General features: G+C 42.8%; 1 protein-coding gene across 1 annotated transcript in view; it reads right to left on the bottom strand.

Annotated features, from left to right (window-relative positions):
• Window positions 1-23,265, bottom strand: part of LOC126481898 (nephrin-like) — a 462,484-nt gene that overhangs the window by 102,229 nt on the left and 336,990 nt on the right. Inside the window, exon 7 of the mRNA XM_050105856.1 lies at window positions 19,389-19,533. Within this exon, the coding sequence (XP_049961813.1) occupies window positions 19,389-19,533 (145 nt within the window). The remainder of the gene's footprint in view (window positions 1-19,388; window positions 19,534-23,265) is intronic.

Here is a 23,265-nt window from a genome sequence, read left to right as displayed (position 1 = left end):
TGTTAATGTATGTCGACCTGAATTTGCCGGTAGAGGTATGCGACCATTACTGTTAATACACTCCTGGAAATGGGAAAAAGAACACATTGACACCGGTGTGTCAGACCCACCATACTTGCTCCGGACACTGCGAGAGGGCTGTACAAGCAATGATCACACGCACGGCACAGCGGACACACCAGGAACCGCGGTGTTGGCCGTCGAATGGCGCTAGCTGCGCAGCATTCGTGCACCGCCGCCGTCAGTGTCAGCCAGTTTGCCGTGGCATACTGAGCTCCATCGCAGTCTTTAACACTGGTAGCATGCCGCGACAGCGTGGACGTGAACCGTATGCGCAGTTGACGGACTTTGAGCGAGGGCGTATAGTGGGCATGCGGGAGGCCGGGTGGACGTACCGCCGAATTGCTCAACACGTGGGGCGTGAGGTCTCCACAGTACATCGATGTTGTCGCCAGTGGTCGGCGGAAGGTGCACGTGCCCGTCGACCTGGGACCGGACCGCAGCGACGCACGGATGCACGCCAAGACCGTAGGATCCTACGCAGTGCCGTAGGGGACCGCACCGCCACTTCCAAGCAAATTAGGGATACTGTTGCTCCTGGGGTATGGGCGAGGACCATTCGCAACCGTCTCCATGAAGCTGGGCTACGGTCCCGCACACCGTTAGGCCGTCTTCCGCTCGCGCCCCAACATCGTGCATCCCGCCTCCAGTAGTGTCGCGACAGGCGTGAATGGAGGGACGAATGGAGACGTGTCGTCTTCAGCGATGAGAGTCGCTTCTGCCTTGGTGCCAATGATGGTCCTATGCGTGTTTGGTGCCGTGCAGGTGAGCGCCACAATCAGGACTGCATACGACCGAGGCACACAGGGCCAACACCCGGCATCATGGTGTGGGAAGCGATCTCCTACACTGGCCGTACACCACTGGTGATCGTCGAGGGGACACTGAATAGTGCACGGTACATCCAAACCGTCATCGAACCCATCGTTCTACCATTCCTAGACCGGCAAGGGAACTTGCTGTTCCAACAGGACAATGCACGTCCGCATGTATCCCGTGCCACCCAACGTGCTCTAGAAGGTGTAAGTCAACTACCCTGGCCAGCAAGATCTCCGGATCTGTCCCCCATTGAGCATGTTTGGAACTGGATGAAGCGTCGTCTCACGCGGTCTGCACGTCCAGCACGAACGCTGGTCCAACTGAGGCGCCAGGTGGAAATGGCATGGCAAGTCGTTCCACAGGACTACATCCAGCATCTCTACGATCGTCTCCATGGGAGAATAGCAGCCTGCATTGCTGCGAAAGGTGGATATACACTGTACTAGTGCCGACATTGTGCATGCTCTGTTGCCTGTGTCTATGTGCCTTTGATTCTGTCAGTGTGATCATGTGATGTATCTGACCTTAGGAATGTGTCAATAAAGTTTCCCCTTCCTGGGACAATGAATTCACGGTGTTCTTATTTCAATTTCCAGGAGTGTATAACTGAATGGATTTTAGAAAAGCTGAGTAGTCGAAAACAAACAAACACTAATTGGTTTTTGGTGCATTTATTCCAAACGACATGTTTCGGGCCCTAACGATCATCAGACTTCCATTTCATAGCAAAAACGATTTTGACAGCTTGTTCGTTATTCATAGATTCACTAAACAAAAGGTATTACATATAATTTAAACTAGGGAAATGAAAATGTTGGTAGTGAGAAGGTATTTCCTTTTTTTTTTGGGGGGGGGGGGGGGGGGAAGGTAGGATTGGATTTGTGGTTCCCTATTCGACGAGGCTGATGAACTACACGGCTCAACACTTGTTTCAATATCACTTTGACTTGCTAAGCACGTATCATCATCACTGTACTCCTCATCTACACCGTCTACACAGTTGAGCGCATACGACACCACACATTCCACCGACTGATCATGCAGAAACGCTAATACTTCATCTCCCACCTCTTTCTCATTCTGCGTAATTTCTTGGATTCCTTTACGAAGAAATTTCAACTTCGCCAACTTTGCTTTGTCTATCGTTGCATTGCTCTGCTCTATATCAACACGATTAGCACTGTAGCACTGATGAGAGCTACCCGTCGATTAAGCAGTTCCGCGACCCTCCGTAGCTTCATGAGGTGCTCACCATTGTAAACCTCCAGTCCCGCCCCCCTGTTGTCACTAGCAGCCAATATTGCGGTTGCGTGGCAGAAAATATGTGGGTTGTCGAATGCCGTAAACATCATTGGTCTTTTGGGACCTTGCACACAAGAGATTTCCTGTTATATACTAGAAAGGACTTGTTCCAGGAAGCGTTGATTGTATTCTTTCTTACGAGAGTCTTGAGTGTTGGAATAAATACTTTATGAACTTGGACTCTTTCTTTGTGTAGTTGCTCCTGACGCTATACTCGCGGGGTTATGTTGAGGTGACATGCTACTGGACACATACGGCCATGTAAAAAGAAATTCAAATCGACGGTATTTAATATACTGTTTCATAGTATGTCATTTTATCATTCTTATTGTCTCTTTGCTTTTAGTCGTATAAGGAAAAGAATGTGTGACTGATGATGGAGATTGTGTACAAGCCGTGTTTTCTTTCTACGATAGTCTCAACGTATCGAAAGTAATTGGAAAATTGAATGGAATTTAGTGTAGATAAGGCGTTTGATTTGTGGAATAAAATCATGTGAGAGGTTATTGGTGCCCAAGATCATACACCCCTTAATATTGGAACTAACACGATTAACTATTAGATAACGAAATACCTGATGCCGCTGTAGCCTTTTCAGTTGTTAGTGAAGTGAATCACTGTTCAGGTCAAGGCTAAAAGTCTTGATCTATTTTTATCACAAAGTATTACTTCCTTTGCAAAAGCAGGTGTGTTAGCTCAGCAACCGGATACCAATATACTATTAACAACGTTTTAACTAAATAACTTTACTATAAAGGAACAAGAGGAGGAAGTATATTCTATGAGCAAAGTGCCGGAAGCTTTATATTACAACGTACGCCTCAGTCACGAGACTTCTGTATTCAACATAGTTCAACAAATATGTTTTGAAGACTACTCGTACCCAAGATACATTAACACAGCACGTGGTAAAAACGTTGGGGGGTGAGTTTTCGCAGCGAAATGTCATACATCCTCCATTGCAACTGGAGAACTCTACAGGTGGGTATTTACAGTCATGTGTGGTGCTCAGATATGCCTAACTCGGTTCAGTTTCACTGACATCGATGGTCGGTTCATTAGATATTTTCTTATGACAAAAATTCATCAGCCAGAATAGTTACATGCTGACGGACATCAAAATTCGTAATAGGAAGTCGGGTTGGACTGCCACAAAGAACATTAGCTGTGGTTACAGTGTCTAATCACCTTAAAACTAGGCACTAATACAACATATTCAGCGTTCTTCGAAGCTTTAAAGTTGTATGCACTTACAGAATCATGCCATCTAGTAACCAACGTCACATTGATATATTTACATTACGTTCTTCTGAACATAACATCGACCACTTTTACAGAATAGGATTATGGAAAAAGAATTTCAGCAAATTTAATCTAGATTCATCTCTGAAGAGTACATTCCTCTATTCATTGAACGCCCAATGTCAATTTTCCTGACTCCAAAATAAATCGCGACCTCATTGCCTGGATTAAGTCACACAAACCAAGCGCTCTGTACCTCAGATTAATAGCAACTCCATTGGCAGCTGTGAGTCATTTCATACTGCAGTTAAAGCCAGATATAGTCAAGTTGTGAAATGGTTGTTTTGGCTCACCTAGCGATGACCTACCGTGAACATCACCTCTAAAGCTGTGGAACGATATTTTATGGTACATTCGACGCTGCAGAGAGATATGTCTTTTTCTGGAAAGTCCCTGATGCACGAACATTCTACATAACACAAGGTTCAAATGATTATCGTACATTGCATTATAAACTTCCCGAGGAAGTAATAGTCAGCTCACGTTGAGTATGCTGCCTCACCTAAGACATAGTGTGTGTAATGCTGTGCTTTTAATTGTCTTCAAATCACATATATTGTGCAAATACTACGCAGTCTTTTACCACACAGACACTACAACCGCATTATGTGGGAAGATTCTGACAGGTCAATGACAGTTGCTACTGACCTTCCGTCTTCCAGTGTATTTCTTATCCTGATGACATGTGATGCTTTAACATTAGTGTACTTCAGAGACGAATTTTAACTTTCGGTCCATACATTTTCGCGTAGGGCAGTCCTGATATTTTTAGGGTGATTTTCATCTGTAAATTATGTTTTCAAGCGTATTAATATAGTTAGCGTTCAAAAAATGGTTATCTGGCAGATTGTACAATACACCACAGAAATAAAATGAACTGTGGAAGTATCATTTGAAAAGAATCATATCTGCAGTTGGTTAACAAATACGATGGCCTAACTACAGACTGTGGTATACAATTGATATATCGTAAACGACGGAGTAATATCCAGCTGGTACTACAGGCATGTGGATGTAGCAGGATGCATAGAGTAACAACGGAAGTGAGAAGAAACGTTTGAGAACTAACAGTCAATTGTAAATGATGTAGTGCTGCTAATCGCGAAACAATATAATTTCTCTGCGTTGCAGGTGTGTTTACCATTGACTACTACTACTACTACAACGTGATCAGGCCCAGTGGACCACACGCATCTACAAGTTTCCTCTTGCACTGTATTCTGTCCATTGCTGCTATCCGCCATTCGTCCACATCTATTGGCACTTGGTTTAAATCTTCATGGAGTCCATCCCTCCAACGCTTCTTGGGTCTCCCTGGCGGTCTCTTTCCTGTAGGTGTGAAATCCAGGAGCTTCCGAGGCCATCTGTGATCCTCCATCCGGGGCACATGGCCGGCCCACTGCATTCGTTTGGCTTTGACAGTTGCTGCTATGTTGGGCTGCTGTTATAGTTCCTCAAACTCTTGGTTGTATCTGATCCGCCATTCCCCTTTATCTGCATCCAGAACTGGACCATAGATCCTCCGAAGCACTTTTCTCTCAAAAACAAGGAGCTTATGGAAGTCCTGTTTCCGGATACTCCATGTCTCATAGCCATATAGAACAACAGGCTGGATCACGTTTTTGTACAGTCGAATCTTGAACTGTCTGGAGAGATATTTGGTCCGAAGCATTTGTGATAGGCAGTGGCAAGATCAGTGTCCTGCTTGTTTTCTGGCATTGATATCTGCTTCACATGACGAGTTCTCAATGAAAAGTGCCCCTAGGTATTTGATTCTTGCACTCTCTTGTAGGAATGGTCCCAAATCTGCAGTGATTGTAGATGATCAGCAGTCTGACAGTGACCACGAGTCATAACGAGGTACTCTCTCTTGGCTTCGTTTATGTTTAGCCCAAATTTGCTGGCAGCCTCCTTTAGGGCTTTGGTCATTTGGTCCAATTCCTCTTCCGACATAGAGAGTAAACAGATGTCGTCTGCATAGGCTAAGTATGCCAGTCTCTTTCCTTCGATTTCAATCCCTTCGTTCTCTTAGAAGGTCTCGCGTATGATCATCTCGAGGGCAAAGTTGAACAGGATAGGGGACAACCCATCTCCTTGCCTGAGTCCTGTCACAATTTAAAACTCCTCAGTTACGCGATTTTCCATCTTCACCTTTGCACGTGTTTCGTTCAGACAGATCTTTATCAGTTTGATGAATTTCTCTGCTATGCCAAACTCCCTTAAACAGTTCAGCAGGCTCTTGCGATGCATGCAATCACAGGCCTTCTTAAAGTCAACGAGTAAAATATGCAAATCTTTACCATATTCACCCATCTTCTCAGTGAGCTGCCGGAGACTGAAGATGTGATCTACTGTTGACCGTTCTGGCTGGAAACGTCCCTGGGTCTCCCCAATCACCGATTCTGCCACTGGCTGATTTCTATGTATGAGCAATTGGACAGGATCTTACAGCAGATGTTAAGCAGGCCGATTCCTCGATAGTTGTCACATTTCAGTTTGTCGCCCTTCTTATGTATTGGAAAAATCAGAGCTGTTTTCCAGTCTACTGGTAGTTCTTCTTTGGTCCCTATTGCCTGTATCAGTCGGTGTATTTTTTCTGCAAGTTTCTCCTACCATGATCATTTCAGCCTGTATTCCATCTTCACCTGGACTCTTATTCTGTTTAAGGTGTCTGATTCTGGTTTTTATGTCATCCAGGGTAGGTGGGGGATAGTCTGCATCGACTGTAATTGGATACTGGAAATCAAACTGCAGTTCGGGTTCATCACAATTTAGCAGCTGTCGAAAGTACTCTTTCCATCTCTCAGCTATTTACTTTACAATATTTAAAAATATGTTATTATAGGAACAGGTTTTTATAAATTACACCGTGATTGACACCTGTAACTATTTATAGTTTATAACTTTCTGTAGTTTACACTGTTCACGACACATCTTCTACAACTACTCTTGCGATATTGACCCTATCGTAAATTTGACGCTAAACAAGGCACTACAAGGAAACAAGGCACTCTTCAAAGCGAGAAGGAGGTACGAACGGAAGAAATAATTATAAATTTTTTCTGGAACAACAACACTGAAACAGGAAAGTCCTCAAAATACATCATACTACCTTCACAATCTGCAAATGATTTGAAACATATTGTCATACTTATATACGACGACAATGATGATGATAACAATAAAAAAGGTACTGAAACACTCCAAGAAGATTACTACAACTAGGAACAAAGAAATAGCACTTTTCGCAAATGTATTTTTTTTCTGAATGTTCTATAAGACAGTTTTTAGTAACTGGATACACATCGAATACAGTGAATGCATTGATGAAGGATATAACGAATACTTCGTGAGATTTTTGCAAATAATGTATAAACTAAATGTTATCACTGCTTTTGCCATGTCCCCAACGTTTAGCAATGCATGCATAATTAACATATTTGACTTAAAAAGAAATTTAACATATGAGGTAATGTTCCATATATTTATCTACATTCTATTGCCATAGATTATAAATGTGAGGGAAGTGTTTCCTGTCTCTTCTGTCATTATTTGTACAGTTTGCTTCGTATTTGGAAATTATCTTTTATTTTTGTCATACTTTCAATAATGGACAGTCTGTTTCTTCTTACGGAAAATAAAACCCATATTTTTTTTCCTCCTCTTTCATTGTCATACCATTAAAATAACAAGTTCTAGACAAATTTTCTTAAACTAGAGCTTTCATATTGTGCCCAGGGCGCCACTCTATTTGTTTTGGGAAAGTGGCTGTCACCTCTCTGGTTCGTTTGGACGCTGGGAAGAAATGATGTTTTCTCCATCCGGCAAAAACGGTGATATCTTATAGGTTCGGGCGATTGGGAGCGGCAGCTGAGGTCAGTAGTGGAGGCAGTCCCTGTCCTAAGGATCGGCGAACAGACTTGTCGTTTCGAAATGTATGGCTCGCTGTTGTTCTGCGGGCAGTTCTGGCTCTGAGATCTGACACGTTGGACAAGGCGACTTATTGCGATACCCGCCAGTAAATGTTATTAGCATGCGCCTAGAGAGGAGTGCTTCGAACAGCTGGTGTGCTGCTAAATCTGCCCTGTTCTGGTTCCACGACAACTGGTGTAGCTTATTTTTTGATATACTGGGTTCCACACAGCAGTATCCATTGTGTGCTAATAAGTGCAACACATCAGAATCATTTACATTTTTAATCTATGGCCACTGTTGTTGTAACGTGTTGTTGTGTCTTACAGCTGATATTCAGTTGTTTGAGGCCAACTTTTGAGGGATCATTATGCAATTAGCCACACGTGTTGATGACAAATGATTGTTTACCATTCCGCATGTGTTATAGATCCAGGTTAATAAATCACAGCAAACAGTTTTTCAGAGACAATTTCCAGGATCCAAATTGAGAGCTACCAAAGTTCATTACATAAGGGAGGCTTTCAAACGTATCATTTTAAGATCGTGGAGTTCTGTAAAATTTTGGCTTTACTGCCATTAAGCTCTTCTCTTTTTCTAACGATCTGTGAGACATAGTGTTCAGACGTAACTGCCTCTGGATACTTCGGATCGAGTGATGGTGTTTATTATGATGATCTATCGAGTAATCTAAAGTGATTTTCGTGTATTTTTTCTTCGTGACTCGAAAATGAAGAAAATTCTTCTCTGACAGCTCTACCCAGTCGACCTTCCCCTTTCATCCTACTCCCTCTACCACCGCAACATGTTTCTTCAAAATTTGCTGAAGATCTGAAAACGTAATTGGAAGCCAATATTCCGATCTTCTCGTCGTACGAAATGGTAATATTACACCTACAGAGGTGTGAAAGTTACATACGGAGCACAACACACTCAGGTGACAAAAGTAATGGCATTCCTCCTAGTATCGTGTCGGACCTCCCATTTCCCGACGTAGTGTAGCAACTCGACATCGCACGGACTTAACAAGTCGCTGGAAGTCAGTCCTCTGCCTCTGTAGTCATCCTTAATTGGTAAGATGTCGCCGGTGCAAGGTTTTGTGCACGAAATGACCTCTATAGTTGTTGTTGTTATTGTGGTCTTCAGTCCAGAGCCTGGGTTCATGCAGCTCTCCATCCTACTCTATCCTGTGCAAGCCTCTTCATCTCCTAATAACTACTGCAACCTACATCCTTCTCAATCTGTTTCGTATATTCATCTCTTGTTCTCCCTCTACGATTTTTACCCTCCACGCTTCCCTCCAGTACTAAATTGGTGACTCCTGGCTGGCTCAAATAGCATGCTGTCAACCGATCCCTTCTTCTAGTCAAGTTGTACCACAAATTCCTCTTCTCCAAAATTCTAGTCTGTACTTTCTCATCAGTTACGTGGCATACTCATCTAATCTTCAGCACTCTTCCGTAACATCACATTTTGAAAGTTTCTCTTTACTTCTTGTCTACTTTTTATCGTCGAAACTTGAATCTATACACGACGTCAACAAATTTCTTTTCTTCAGAGCGGCTTTCCTTCTCGTAGCCATTCTACGTTTTATATCCTCTCTACTTCGGCCATCATCAGTTATTTCCTCCCCCAACAGCAAACCCTATTTACAACTTTAGGTGTCTCATTTCCTAATCTAATTCGCTCAGCATCATCTGATTTAATCCGACTACATTTCATTATCCTCGTTTTACTTTAGTTGATATTCATCTTATATCCTCCTTTCAAGACACCGTCCATTCCGTTCAGCTGCTCTTCCAGGTCCTTTGCTGTCTCTGACAGAATGACACAATGTCGTCGTCAAACCTCAAAGTTTTCATTTCCTCTCCATGGATTTTAGTTTCTAATATGCATTTTTCCTTGGTTTCCTTTAATGTTTGCTGAATAGACAGATTGAGTAACATCGGGGATAGGCAACAACCCCGTCTCAGTCCCTTCTCAATCACTGCTTCCCTTTCATGCACCTCGACTCTTATAACTGCCACCTGGTTTATGTACAAATTGTAAATAGCCTTCTGCTACCTGTACTTTACACATGCCACTTTTTAAATTTGAAAGAGAGTATTCGAGTCAACATTGTCAAAAGTTTTTTTTTTCTAAGCTACAAATGCTAGAAATGTAGGCTTACCTTTCCTTAACCTATCGTCTAAGTTAAGTTGTAGGGTCAGTACTGCCTTGCGTGTTATAACTTTTCTACGGGATCCAAACTGATCTTCCCCGAAGTCGGTTTCTACCAATTTCTCCATTCGTGTGTAAAGGATTAGTGTTAGTATTCAGCAACCAATACTTATTAAACTGATAGTCGGCAATTTCCACACCTGTCAACACCTGCTTTCCTCGAGATAGGATTAATTACAGTCTTCTTGAAGTCTGAAGGCATTTCGCCTGCCTCATGCACCTTGCTCACCGGATGGAGGAGTTTTGTCATTGCTGGCTCCTTCAGGTCTATTAGTAGAGCTCATTTAATGTTGTCTACTCCCGGGGCCTTGTTTCGACTTAGGTCTTTCAGTTCTCTGTCAAATTCTTCACGCAGTATCATAGCTCCCATTTCATCTTCATCTAAGTCCTTTTCCATTTCCATAATATTGCGCTCAAGTACATCGTCTTTACATAGCCCCTCTATATCCTCCTTCCACGTTCCTGCTTTCCCTTCTTTGCTTAGTACTGGTTTTCCATCTTAGCTCTTGATATTCATATAGGTGGTTCTCTCTTCTCGAAAGGTCTCTTTAATTTTCCTGGAGGCATTATCTATATTGTTCCTAGTGATTTATGCTTTTCCATTCTTACAATTCTCCTCTAGGCAACCTTGCTTGGACGTTTTGCACTTTCTATCATCATCATCTCTGAGATTATTGTATTCCTTTTCGCCTGCTCCATTTGCAGCATTTCTATATATTTTTTCTTTCATCAATTAAATTCAATAACTCTTCTGGTACCCAAGGATTGCTACTAGCCCTCAGCTTTTTACATACTTGATTCTCTAATGCCTTCTCTATTTCATCTCTCAAAGCTACCCATTCTTCTTCTACTGTTTTTTTTCCCCTGCTCGTGTCAACCGTTCCCTAATATCTTCTCTGAAACTTTCTGCAACCTCTGGTTCTTTCGCTTTATCCAGGGCCTATCTGCTTACATTCCTACCTTTCTGCAGTTTCTTCAATTTTTATCTATGGTTCATAACCAATGAGTTGTGGCTAGTGTCCACACCTGCCCCTGGAAATGTCTCACGATTTAACAACTCGTTCATAAATCTATGTCATATCATTATATAATGTATCTGAATCCTTACAGTGTCTCCAGTCCTCCTCCACGTGTCTAACCTTCTTCCATGTTTCTTGAACCAAGTATTAGCTGTGACTAAGTTATGCTCTGTGCAAAATTCTACCAGGTGGCTTACTCCTTCGTTCCTCTAGCGGTTTCCGAAATGGAATGCGTGGAGCTCCAACTACCATTCTGCGTTCAAAACATGTTAGCACCCCTAATGCGGCCATACTCACATCGGAAACCTTTTCGCATGAATCACCTGAGCACAAATGACACCTCCGCCAGTGCACTGCCCTGTTATACCTCGTGTACGCGACACTACCGCCAGCTGTATACGTGCATATCGTTGTCTCGTGACTTTTGTCACCTCAGCGTATGGTACTCGTTAAGAATGACGAAAGAATTCAGCAATGTGATTTTTAAGGGTTTTAACACGGTCCTCGGGTTAATCGATTTTTCTGATTTTATGAAGGAATTGAGGATAGACATAGTATGAATTACTGTTCCTTGTAACGCGTTTGTTAATCTGTGAATAAACTGTTGAATTTTGAATTTCTTTAACTGACGAATATTTCGTGTATTGTGATTGCAAAATGGAATAATTTTTGCCGTATCTTTGATTACTATTTGGTCTGGGGAATTCGCTACCACTCTCGTAATGTTCTCAACGTAACTTTGCTGCATTTGATGCAGGTACTTTCTGTCTGTATTTTCATTGATTATTGTAGGATCACCTTCCGTTTATTTGAGACCTCCTTTCTCGAATGAACATCATCCAACATAATTCTTTGTCTTCCACATTTATTACAGTAGCTTCAATAGATCCCTCGTTATTAAATTATTCATTTAACATTTACTTTGTATTTCCGTGCATTTTTTAATTCGCAATTCTAGCCAATGCACAGCTGGAATAGTTTTACGTTTGAAGAAGAAAGCACACACTTGAATTTAACAGTGAGGGTGGCAGGATATTTATATTAGTGTTACCAGCATTATTATTATGGTCCTGTGTCGAATCGAATTTTGAAAGCTCACTTTTGAAAAGGGCTAGCCCGCCTACTTCGAAGGTCTGTAGAGCAGATTAGGCAAGTTTTGTTAAGGGATTTGATATTTACGAACATATGTTCCACTTGTTTGTCTCCGTTGCAGTTCGATATGAGTAGCGCTGTCGGTAACAAGTAAAAGTGTCCGTATGCCGTTACTGCACCTCCACATTCGTTGCTTTTCTGGTTTCTTAGGACAATGGAGTCTACATTTACGAGACTGGAGAGCATGCTTGGCTTGACTTAGGTTTCCATGCCGATATTTTGAAATATATGACAGAGTTCATCGAAATGATTGGAAAGCGACTCGGAGTATTGTGCGTTAATTGCACAAGGAGCGAGGGTATCTCTGACAGGCGCGACATGTGGATGCGGCTGTAGCTGTGAGTGATTCGCCCCACCGCCCTCCCACGATAAAAAGGAGGCTCAAGGAATGTCCTGGAAGGACATGGGATGCGGAAGGACGGAGCGGGTATGACGGAGCGGAATGGAGGTAGTGCGGCAGAAGTTAGCTGGTTCGAGCCTCGCTAAGAACAAAAGAGCCAACAAACTCGTACACCTGCCTAATATCCCGCGGGTGGAGCCCTCTTCTGAATAGCACATGACAAGGCATCTCAGGTATGCTCAATAATGTTCATGTCTGGGGAGTTTGGTGGCCAATGGAAGTGTTTAAGCTCAGAAAACCGTTCATGGAGCCACTCTGTAGCATTTCTGAATACGTGCGGTGTTGCATTGTCCTGTGCTAGAATTGACAAAGTCCGTCGAGATGCACAATCGAGATTAATTGATGAAGGTGATCAGACAGGATGCTTATGTACGTGTCACCTGACACAGTCGTATCTAGACGTATCAGCGGTCCCATATTACTCCATATAACTCTATTACAGAGCCTCCACCTGCTTCAACAATCCCCTGCTGACATGCAGGGTATGGGTTCATGAGGTTGTCGCTATACATGTACTCGTCAATCAGCTCGATACTATATGAAACGAGACTCGTCCGACCAGGCAAAATGTTTCCAGTCATCAACAGTCTAATGTCTGTGTTCACTGGCTCAGGCGACGCATAAAGCTTTGTGTCGTGCAGCCGGCCGGGGTGGCCGTGCCGTTCTAGGTGCTACAGTCTGGAACCGCGTGACCGCTACGGTCGCAGGTTCGAACCCCTGCCTCGGGCATGGATGTGTGTGATGTCCTTAGGTTAGTTAGGTTTAAGTAGTTCTGAGTTCTAGGGGACTGATGACCTTAGAAGTTAAGTCCCATAGTTCTCAGAGCCATTTGAACCATTTTTTGTGTCGTGCAATTATCAAGGGTACGCGAGTGGACCTTCGGCTCCGGAAAGCCCATATCGATGATGTTTCGTCGAATAATTCGCACGCTGTCACTTTTTGATGGTCCAGCATTGAAATATGCAGCAATTTGCGATGGTTTTACACTTCGGTCACGTTGAACGATTCTCTCCAGTTGTCGTCGGTCGCGTTCTTGCAGGATCTTTTTCCGGCAGCACTTCATAGCTATCTGGGAGATGCTATGTCCCATCGCTCGCGCACCGACTATAACGCCACGTTTGTTCGGAGTCACTTAAATCTTGATAACTTGCCATTGTAGATGCAGTAGTCGATCTGAGAAGTGCGCCAGATACTTGTTGTCTTATATAGGCTTTGCCGACCGCAGCGCCGTACTTCTTCAAGAAACAGAGTCATTGGTTGATAAGTATCTTAAAAGATGATCAGAACGATCTGAGGTTTTCCATAACAAGGAACTGATTAGTCAGGCAAAGTTATGGAACCCCGATACCAAAGGCCAGGATTTTCCTGCGAATAAAGATTTCTTGACTGCTATGTGAAGGTTATTGCAGAAATGAAAGCGTTGGTTGTTGAACAAGAAGGAACACACCTCATTTCTCAACCAGGAATCACCGGAACGGATGAGACCTTTTCAATCTGGGAGAAGGTCGATGAAGCTATTATTCAGCTCCAAGCAAGTCTCGACCCGGAAAGTGCGGCAGTTGTCTAACTGGACAGATATTTAGCTGACGGATATTTGCCTAGAAAGATAAACCCCTTAAACTGTGGGAAACATGAAAATTGCTGTACCCATCGCAGTATCAGTTGGCTCTAAAATAATTATATTTCTCCGAAACATCAGTGCCTGAGGAATAATCATTTCAAAAGCAGGAAAAATATGCACTGAGATGAGAAACGGACTGATATCGACCAAAACTTGTCAAATATTATTTTATAAATCGTAATGTTGATTAATTTTTCGTTTCTTGGTACGTACATTGTAATACTGACTGTAAATGACGACTGTAGATATACTTCAATTACAGTCATGTTATAGTTCTTTTACTGTATTTTCCAATAAAAGTATCAAAATGTGCCAACAGTCAGTCTTCTTTTTTAAAATTTTTCCAGTTGATAAGATATATTTAGAGTTTTGTTGTAATACTTATAACTCTTATAGCAGATTAAATTTAAAACTTTTGTAACTCAAAAGTACTGGTGACATAACACACATTTGTTACTACTCTTTATATGTTGTTTCAAAATTGGACCTAATCAGATAGAAAGTGACCTGAATTAAAAAGACAGTGTGCTTCATTTTTACTTATTTTTGTGAGTAAATAGTGAGTGGTGACTGGTGAAAAAGTACTAGTTCATTCCAGTGAATAACCAATTCTGATCCATCCTCTGAAAAGAAAATTTTACCCATCTCTACCTGACATTGCTGCGACGGCCAAGGTCGTTTGGACCTGGAGGATGGAGTCAGGAGGGCTGTCTGCTATACTGAGAGGAAATGACAACTTCAACTTGAGCCATCAGCAGAAGTCACTGCAGATAGCGACTGGCAGTCGAACGCTGTAGTGCACGTTTGTCATCCGTGCGGTTAGACCAGGGAGTCGCCACGGGAGCCGTTGGTTACCGGAGAGACACGAAGGAGACGGGGCTGCGATTAGTCAAGTTCAAGGGACCTCACGAAGTTGGTGTGGAGCCTGCATAGTCGTCTGTCGTGTGGAAGCAACCTGATCGAGCAGATGCTGTCTTCTCCAGTCATGCGCATCATGCGCACAATGGTGAAGGCGAGGAACGGCTTTAGCAGGCCACTAGGACCACAATCAGAGCACTTTTGGAGTTCACGCTGGCATCGTCAAGGTCCTAGGTTCAAGTCGATACAAAGCATTCTGTACAACTGTGTGAATCTGTGTTCGGTGCGTCAATTGCAATTCACTGTGTTACGGATATTTGCAAGTGTTCTCTAACGATCTGTCTGTGAGCTGAAATCAAACGCGTTAACGCCGAATGCACGACTCTAATGGTTAAAGAACAGTTTGTGTTGCTGCAGTGGTATTGCTCTATAAATAGTCACGTTGAACAGTCCTATGATTTTTTTTTATTATCGAACCAATGGTTCAATTAAGTGTGCTGAAAATTATTATTTTGTCTGATGTGATCGATTTATCATACGAATAAGCGGGTTACTGATCATTTGAACATATGCATGGGTAGTTAGTACTATTGTAGTAGTTAATATCAAGCTCACTGGGTGTAATTAGTAATAATAGAAAAAGGAATAGTTAGTGGTTATGTTACTTAGCCACTATCCTAGATAAGATGAGTATTTTCAAGTATAATGCCTTGCTGGTGTTACAAGTACTGATAGCCGAGGGCCGTACACTGTTACTTGCAATGTTGTTTGTTTCTGGATGCCCTTTGCAGGGTCATGTTATTTATTCTATATTGCATATTGTTATTTTAAGGAGCCAGACCTTGTAGCCAAGGCATCCACAGCCTGGATATAAGACCGAATCTGCGTGTGTCCTTTATTTGTAAGGACTACTGGTGTCGCAGCATTTTAACTTCATCGTTGGGTGTAATAAATTCATCTTCCGATAGAGAAAAGAGGATGGGATGACGTAGCGTTCACATCATGACAGCGTCATATGTTTTTTCTGCTATTATATATTTGACGTCCGCTTCTTAACGAGAAATTGCGGTCTGTGATAGCTAGGTTATCCCATTCCTTTTTCTCGATCGGAAAAGTTTTTCGTAGGACTCGACGATGCAGCTAAAGTTCTGTTAAAAAAGTTGTGCTCGTAAATAAAGAACTTAACGCTAAAGCGGTCATGTCTTCAAAATTGTGAAGAGGATATTTTGTGTTAGTATGTGTCTCCTATTAAGGGTTCGTCGGGCAACAAAGAATCAACAAATTTTTCACACTGATAGATGTTATATATATTGGTATTCTGCATGTTAAATAAATGGCTATTAAAACTGAATTCACGTCTACCATGTACCATTCTTGCAGCAGATTGTTGTTCTGTGTTGTACAGGTGGAAGCGTAGTCTGATAGCTTTAAGTTCTACGTATTAGGGATTTCCTTTGTTTTCCTGTGTACCGTTTCAGTCATGGCCTCCAGGGACGTTATAGGAGCCGCTTAGCAGAAAAAGGAGCAGCTCCCGCATAAGTGTTGGTATGTTGGTAGGTTCCAGCAGGCACGACGGTGGAGATGGTCCAGCTGCTGCCGCTAGTCACGGGTGAGCGGCCGCAGTACGAGTGTAGCGCAAGGACGCGAACAGCGCCGTCAGTGTTATAAAGTCAGAAATGACAGACAACACGCTTTCATATAACTGACTCACCTCGATGGGCAACAAATCTACCTTTTTCTGTGCGGATGCATACTTACGTCTGACCTTCTGCGGGAAACTGACAGTAGCGACCATGGAGAACATCTATAGGGACGGCGGATAGCTGGCAGTTGATGGGAATGAGCGTCTACCGAGAGGCCTGCCGAGACAGTCCGCACACTTGCGATAAACACTGCGTCGGCTTCTAATCCCAGTCCGACACTCATTTTCGCTTGTCGCTGCTGATTCCACCCAAAGTCCCGATGCAGCTGATATAATTAGTTCCTTCCATTTCCTTCCATTTCGTTTCCCCCATACTCTTTCCATTTACACATTTATGCAGTTGTTGCAGTGTGAACGACCTTCTAGAGGCCAGAGGCGTAGACTGTAGGCTACGGCTGTGGGCTGTACGGGCAGCAGAAATCTTTTAGAAATTGTGCGGGACTAGCAGATTCGGTGTTAAGGGCGTTACAAGAGAGTTTGGCCCGCATCAAAGTTGTAACTGCGATTTAGTGGCTATGAATTCAGAGCAACGAGTCGTACCACCAGTAAGGTACAAAAGGAGAGTTGTCCTCAGGACACAGTTCTCTAGGATTCCCCAAGTCATAGCATCAGTGCTTAATAGCAAGTATTTCTCTGTAAGTTCCATATCTGATACGGTGAAATATCAGTAGGAATTATTTAAATTGCTGGATATACCTACGTTACAGTTACTGTACCCACACGGTGCTGGGAGTTAGGTTAGCAGCACACTCTGTATCTAGATAGTTTAGGACAATATGAGCACTATGCGTCTTCCATTGTCTTGTCACAGAGACTTTGAAGATAGAGCACAGCCATCGGCCTTCACACGTGAATAATGGAACGTCCATATCCAATATACCAGCTATATGAAGCAGAGGTGATGGTGTATATTCAATGGCACAGCACACCAGCACGGCAGGTGCTAATCTGAAAGCAATAGCACATCAGTTCTCACCGAATCCTTTACATAGCGATGTGAACAACGTCATGTTTGCGAAGCCGGCTCTTGTCTAAGAAGACGACGTGGTTCTAATCCCGTGCCTAATGTTGTCGTTAGTGAAAACGTCGCAATGTTCATGTGATTATTTGTCTTTAATGTGTGCTCTGATAAATAGGGGTAGGTTTCGCGGCAGACAATGGTGGAATATTTGGCACCAAAACACTGCTTGTTGGAAATGAAAAGCTTCAAGTGTCCTTGCATCAACAGATGAAACTGACCAAGAGTTTTCCGACAGTACAGATATCCTTACTATCTTCATTTATTTTTTGCCATATTCATCTTAAATTACCTGTTCTTGGACAGGTTCTTAAACCCTAATTTTCTTCCTACCTACTAGACAACTTGTTGTAAACCTACATTATGTCAGTTTATGAACATCTTGTACCCATGAAAGCAGCCTTAACGTTAAACCGATTGAATAAATTGGCTGTTCCGTCAGTTCTTGATAGAATGTTTTGTATACAACGAAAGAGAAAACACATGACAGTGGTGTAATATTACACACTACAGATTATTTTGGCTAAACATCTAGTTACTAGCAAATACCTGCCTTTCATCCAATGATACGTATCCTAATACACATCCTAATGAATAAATTAAATACAGTCACATGTATAGTGTGAAGCAGCGACTGCTCTCCTGCCTTTGGACTCTATACTGCAGAAGAAAAACAACGTGTATCCCCTCTTCTTTAGCCTGTGCACAAACCTCCTCCTTAAGACCTTAAAAAATGGTGGACGGTTATTTATTTAGCAAAAGTGTCTCTGAACGTGGTCGGAAAACTTAATTGCAGAAATTTTAAAAGTTCATTTTATGTGCACAACACCACTGATCAAATTTTGTGCAATGATAAAGACAGCAATTCAGCTCTGGAAGGGAGTAGAATGTACAAAACCACATGTAGTTGTTGCAAGTTCTATATTAGCAAGTACGGCACGGCACTATCCACCCATATGAAGGAACGTCATAAAAGTTGTAGACTTTGAAAAGAAGACTGTATTTTTGCAGACAGTCTGCTTAAAGAAGGCCACAGTTTCATGCTGCAATATGAAGCCTTACATAACATCCACAATGGAAGGAAGTCTAGTTACCTTGAAATAATGGAAATTAATAAGCAGATGCCCACTTCCCAAACTTAGTACTGAGAAATCAGCTGTAGTTCCCTTACTCGCCACCACTAACTGTAGATTCAGGCGATAATCTCGTCCAGACCATTTAGCAAATTACTTCTCCTGCTCACATGCCCCATTTTTCCCTCTATTTCAGTTACTATAAAGGTTTCGCGTGCCTTGTTAAAATTTTACTTCATATAATTGATTAATTTACTAGTTTAATCTCACTTGTTATATTCAATTTGCCTGTAATAATGGATGTTTCAAGTTCAAGATTGTTTGTACACTCATGCCCTTGGGACATGTCACTGAATTTTACTATGCATTGTTCAACTTATTTTTTCTCTCAGAAAAATTGTTGTAATTTGTCATGTAGGTAATTACACAACGGGTCACATATTTTATGTGACAACTATTTTAAAATCTCACTCTTACTAGAATAGGCCCTCTCGCTTTAATTTTAAACATTAAAATATAATATCTTTGGAAATCAACTGAGGTACACTGTAGTTGTCATATTTTGAAGTCTTCGATCCCACAAATATTTCACAGTCTCACATATTTATCTTTGTATCTGACGATGGCATAACTATCGAAAATCGGTTTGTAAAAATGAGAGGTGTTATAGAATATTACAGTAGCATCGTGCTTTTTTCCATTCACAATGAACTAATTCTTTGCATTTCGGTTTCTTATCAGTCTCGTCTCTTCCTACGTCATATTAACAGATTTTCTGCAATACTTTATATCACTTTCCACAGGCAACTCGTACATGGTTCTTCTAACACTCTGTGAACACCTGTTACTGATGTAAATATGTGAATATAGATCGTTAGACACGCCGCCGTAGCACACAAATTGAAAACTCAGTTCAGCGTGCTTACTTACGGAAGATGTCGAGCTTCCAGGAGTCCTCCAGCGTGCTTTCCGGAATGAGTGGCGTCCCGGCGCGGCACGTGACCTTCTTGCCGCTGTCTTCCACGATAGGGACGAAAGTCAGCGTGCTGGTAGTGGTGTTCCCGTCTGCACTCGTCTGGATCAAACAACAAGCTGCAGGCACTTGGTGGACACATGAAAACCAAACGAAATTGTGGACTAATTTTGGTACCGCGCTTATTAACAATAGTGTAAAGACACTTATCGAATGCAAATGATCTAATTATGGAAGAAAATACCTGAAATAATTGATAGCTGCATAGAGACAAAGTACTTAAAAATCACGGCATAATCAAGAGAGCAAGTCCATAAGGGCAGAATTGAAATTTGTTAACGCATAAGGTCCGAGATAACGTTACGAGGGAAAGTGAAATCAATGTCCCCTTGTAGTTGAGTCAGCCTAAGGTGATCGCCGCAGCGAGCCGGGCGCGGTTGCTTCGCGAGCTGACCTCAATCACTCTTGTAACGTAATTTCGTAAACCTCTCTATGACAACATCTCAGTGCCGTTACAGCTTTGAAGACGGGTACTGTTTTCTCTTGCAGCCGTTATCGCTTCGCAGTTGAAAGCCGGCAACAGTGATGCCATCCATCTGGGACCTTCTTATACCGCTTCGATTATGTTTCCCTACAACATTTAGAGCCACTGTCGTCATCCAGATTACAGAATGGTCGAGCTGTCTCTCCCAGTCTAGCGTCCTAATCGTGTTCACTATTGGAAGTGGTTCTGTTATATCCTAGCCAGTAATGCCACCCGAGCCCGCTGCCAAAAGGTTGGTAGCATCAAAGTCCGGACGCCGTCCGCATAAGCAGCGCCAGCGAGACAGCAAATCGCCGCAAGTCTGCGCGCGCCACCGCTGGCTTCTGGTGTCTTAACCGCTGGAGTCGCGAGCGCTAGGACAGTTCTGTATTCGCCGCTCAGTTGTATACTCGCCACCGAATTGTGTACTTGCTAGTCGGTCGTGTGTTCATCGCAGCAGAGTTGTTGTTTGTCGTCAGCCGACGCTGACCTAGCCGCTCCGACTCGAACTAGACAGATTTCTGTAGACACGGAGTTCACTACTGTGTTGCTGTATCTTCGTTAATAAACATAAGTACCGACTTTTATTTAATCAGAGTGTTTGGGTTTTCCTCTTTCTGCTCACTGTTCCAGCGGACCGGTCGGCCCGCTATTAAAAGTGTGGCGGTGACTTCGTAAGCCGTTTCTACAGCGAATTGCTTGTCGCTACGAACACCGTCACAAATGGTTCATAAAATGGTTCATTGATATCTTCGATAACAGGCTAGAACATCAGACTAGTATGTGGTTGTATTAGTGAAATCAGTTCGATCCTGAAACATCACTGGCCGGCCGTACTGATCGAGCGGATCTAGGCGCTTCATTCTGGAACCGCGCGACCGCTACGGTCTCAGGTTCAAATCCTGCCTCGGGTATGGATGTGTGTGTTGTCCTTAGATTACTTAGGTTTAAGTAGTTCTAAGTTCTAGAGGACTGATGACCTCAGATGTTAAGTCCCATAGTGCTCAGAGCCATTTGAACCATTTGAAACATCACTGGATGCACGAGATTCGTCCAAACATTCTTAGCCTGACATCAGGTAATTTTTTCAATAATTCCGCTTTAAAAGGGTTAGTGAAGAAATTATAACTACCACCTCAAAGAAAAAGCTTGTTTCAGTTTAGGCCGAATAACAAGTGGGCTGAGACGTGGATGGGAATTTGGACTGAGAAGGGAAGCGTGCTACGTTAGCTCATGACATAGTGCACAGAAACTGTGCCAGGGTGGTGTAGTGGTTAGTGTGTCTGTATAGAGAGCAGAAGATCCAGATTTGAATCCCAGCCATGGTGCAAATTTTTAATCGTCGTCTCAGTCTGCACATAAACATCAAAAACATGTAGTTATGACCTTTGTACGCAGCCACGGCGTTACTCTTTCTCAACACTTTAACCTAATTGAGCGACACAATTTTCCCATTGGTGGATGGCTCGTCGGGAACATCGGATGTAGAAGTCCCGGACGCGGGTCACATTGTGATCATTCTGCCCCGACATTCCTGTCGGAGTAGATGACTGGGTAACTCGTCAGGAGATACTCAAGGTATGTTAAAGCCGACTAACCCAGAGAAGCAGCACGTGTGGCCGTCCTATATAGAAGGAGCTGCGACGTTGGTGTATAACAAAATTAACCTCGCGACATATCCCCAGTACAGCCTCCCGCAACATCGTCGGAAATTTCGATATTTAAGTCCTGCGACGGTCTATACGAAAGAATGATCTGTTAACATTACGCTAAGGGGGTCCCAAAAAGCACTAAATATCAATCTACCTGATTATATTTCGACTTTCACCTTCTTAGGACGTGGTGATTTAACTATTATGCTCCATGTGTGCCGGTTAACGTGGTATATCCATTACTCGTCCGTGGTAATGACGTTATCTTGTTCGGCCTGATACAAATGCAGCATGTGCGCTGATGTCTCGGTTCGGTGTCCTTTGCAACACGATGTGAACAGTCGCGGAACCCAGCTGGCGCCGACCTTTGTCATGTTCCAGATGTTGTGAAACAGCATGCAGAGTAATCCTTAATTAATTTTCATATTTGCACTTGCGCTTCTAATTTCATGTGCCAACCTTCCAACAACAGGGTCTGCATTTCTCTGACGGCTTCGAGATCCATTCAGAGAGATGATCTGCCACTGTGTTCAACGCCGTACTTGTCCGATCACACAGGAAGCATTCGCACCAGTTACCCACTGCGTCAATTGATGGTGCATTTTTACCATCGACTCTGCATGGACTGTTGGTGCAATGCCCTCCTCAACGAGTTACTACACGATGGTTCACATCATTACGGTGTAAGGGATCTTTGCTCCTCGTCGGGGCCGTTATTTCAATGCCTGGCATGATTGCACACGTGTAACTGACAAAGTAACAAAAATTAAGTGCTTAAATTTCTTTTTTTTCTATGAAATAATACTTAATCCGCAGTAAATCGCTCCGAACAGTCTCTCCCTAGTATGTCAACATTGTTTCTGATATCAAAGACTTATCGCTAATAGTGTAAAGAACCATTAACAGAACTCTTCGCCTACTTACACGCGAGTTGTTACATTCATTTTTATGTTCCGCAATAAACGTAATTTCCTGTAGCAGTTGTGAAGCCTCGGAAGGGCTTCCTGGATTTTGCTACGGTTTCGGCGTTGCAGTCTTCCAAAGACAGCAGCACCGTCCTTCATCCTTGAACAGCCCCGCACTTTCCAACGTTGTCCAATAAATCGTTTATGTTTACAATAAACAGTAACTGCTCCATAACGTTTTCTTTCGGTGCTCCAGAAATTGCCTTCACATCTCTCTTCTTAGTTCTTCCACTAATAACGACGTGTAGTAAATCCCGATTACACTCACATATCCAGTGCCCTCGTATTTCTTTCATTTAACGACTCTGGCACAGAGTCGAAAGTCTTACGCAAGATAAAGAACGTGACCGAATCCGATTTGCCGTTTTCTACTGCGTTTTGGAGTTCATTAACGAACAAATAGAGCTAATTCGAGAATGAACATTCATACTGCAGCAGACCTTGCTCTAATACGAAACACCCAGCAAGGAAAAAAGCTGCGTGCAGGACCGGGACTCTAACAAGGCACGTTAGCCTTTCACTGGCAGGTGCTGTATCGAATGTGCCATGTTTATTTTGTTGAAAGGTACATCCACCATCGACACGGAAGCCTTTTTATCAGTGTCGATGGGTATTCTTGTCGAAGTGGCTTTAAGCAGATAAAATCAAAGGAATTTCCTGTTCCAACGGTACGAAATAACACTTACGTAACTTC

The sequence above is a fragment of the Schistocerca serialis genome, chromosome 5, assembly GCF_023864345.2.
Source record: "Schistocerca serialis cubense isolate TAMUIC-IGC-003099 chromosome 5, iqSchSeri2.2, whole genome shotgun sequence".
Taxonomy (NCBI): Eukaryota; Metazoa; Arthropoda; class Insecta; order Orthoptera; family Acrididae; genus Schistocerca; species Schistocerca serialis.
Note: the sequence above shows the minus strand (reverse complement) of the source record. Positions and strands in the feature narration are given on the sequence as shown.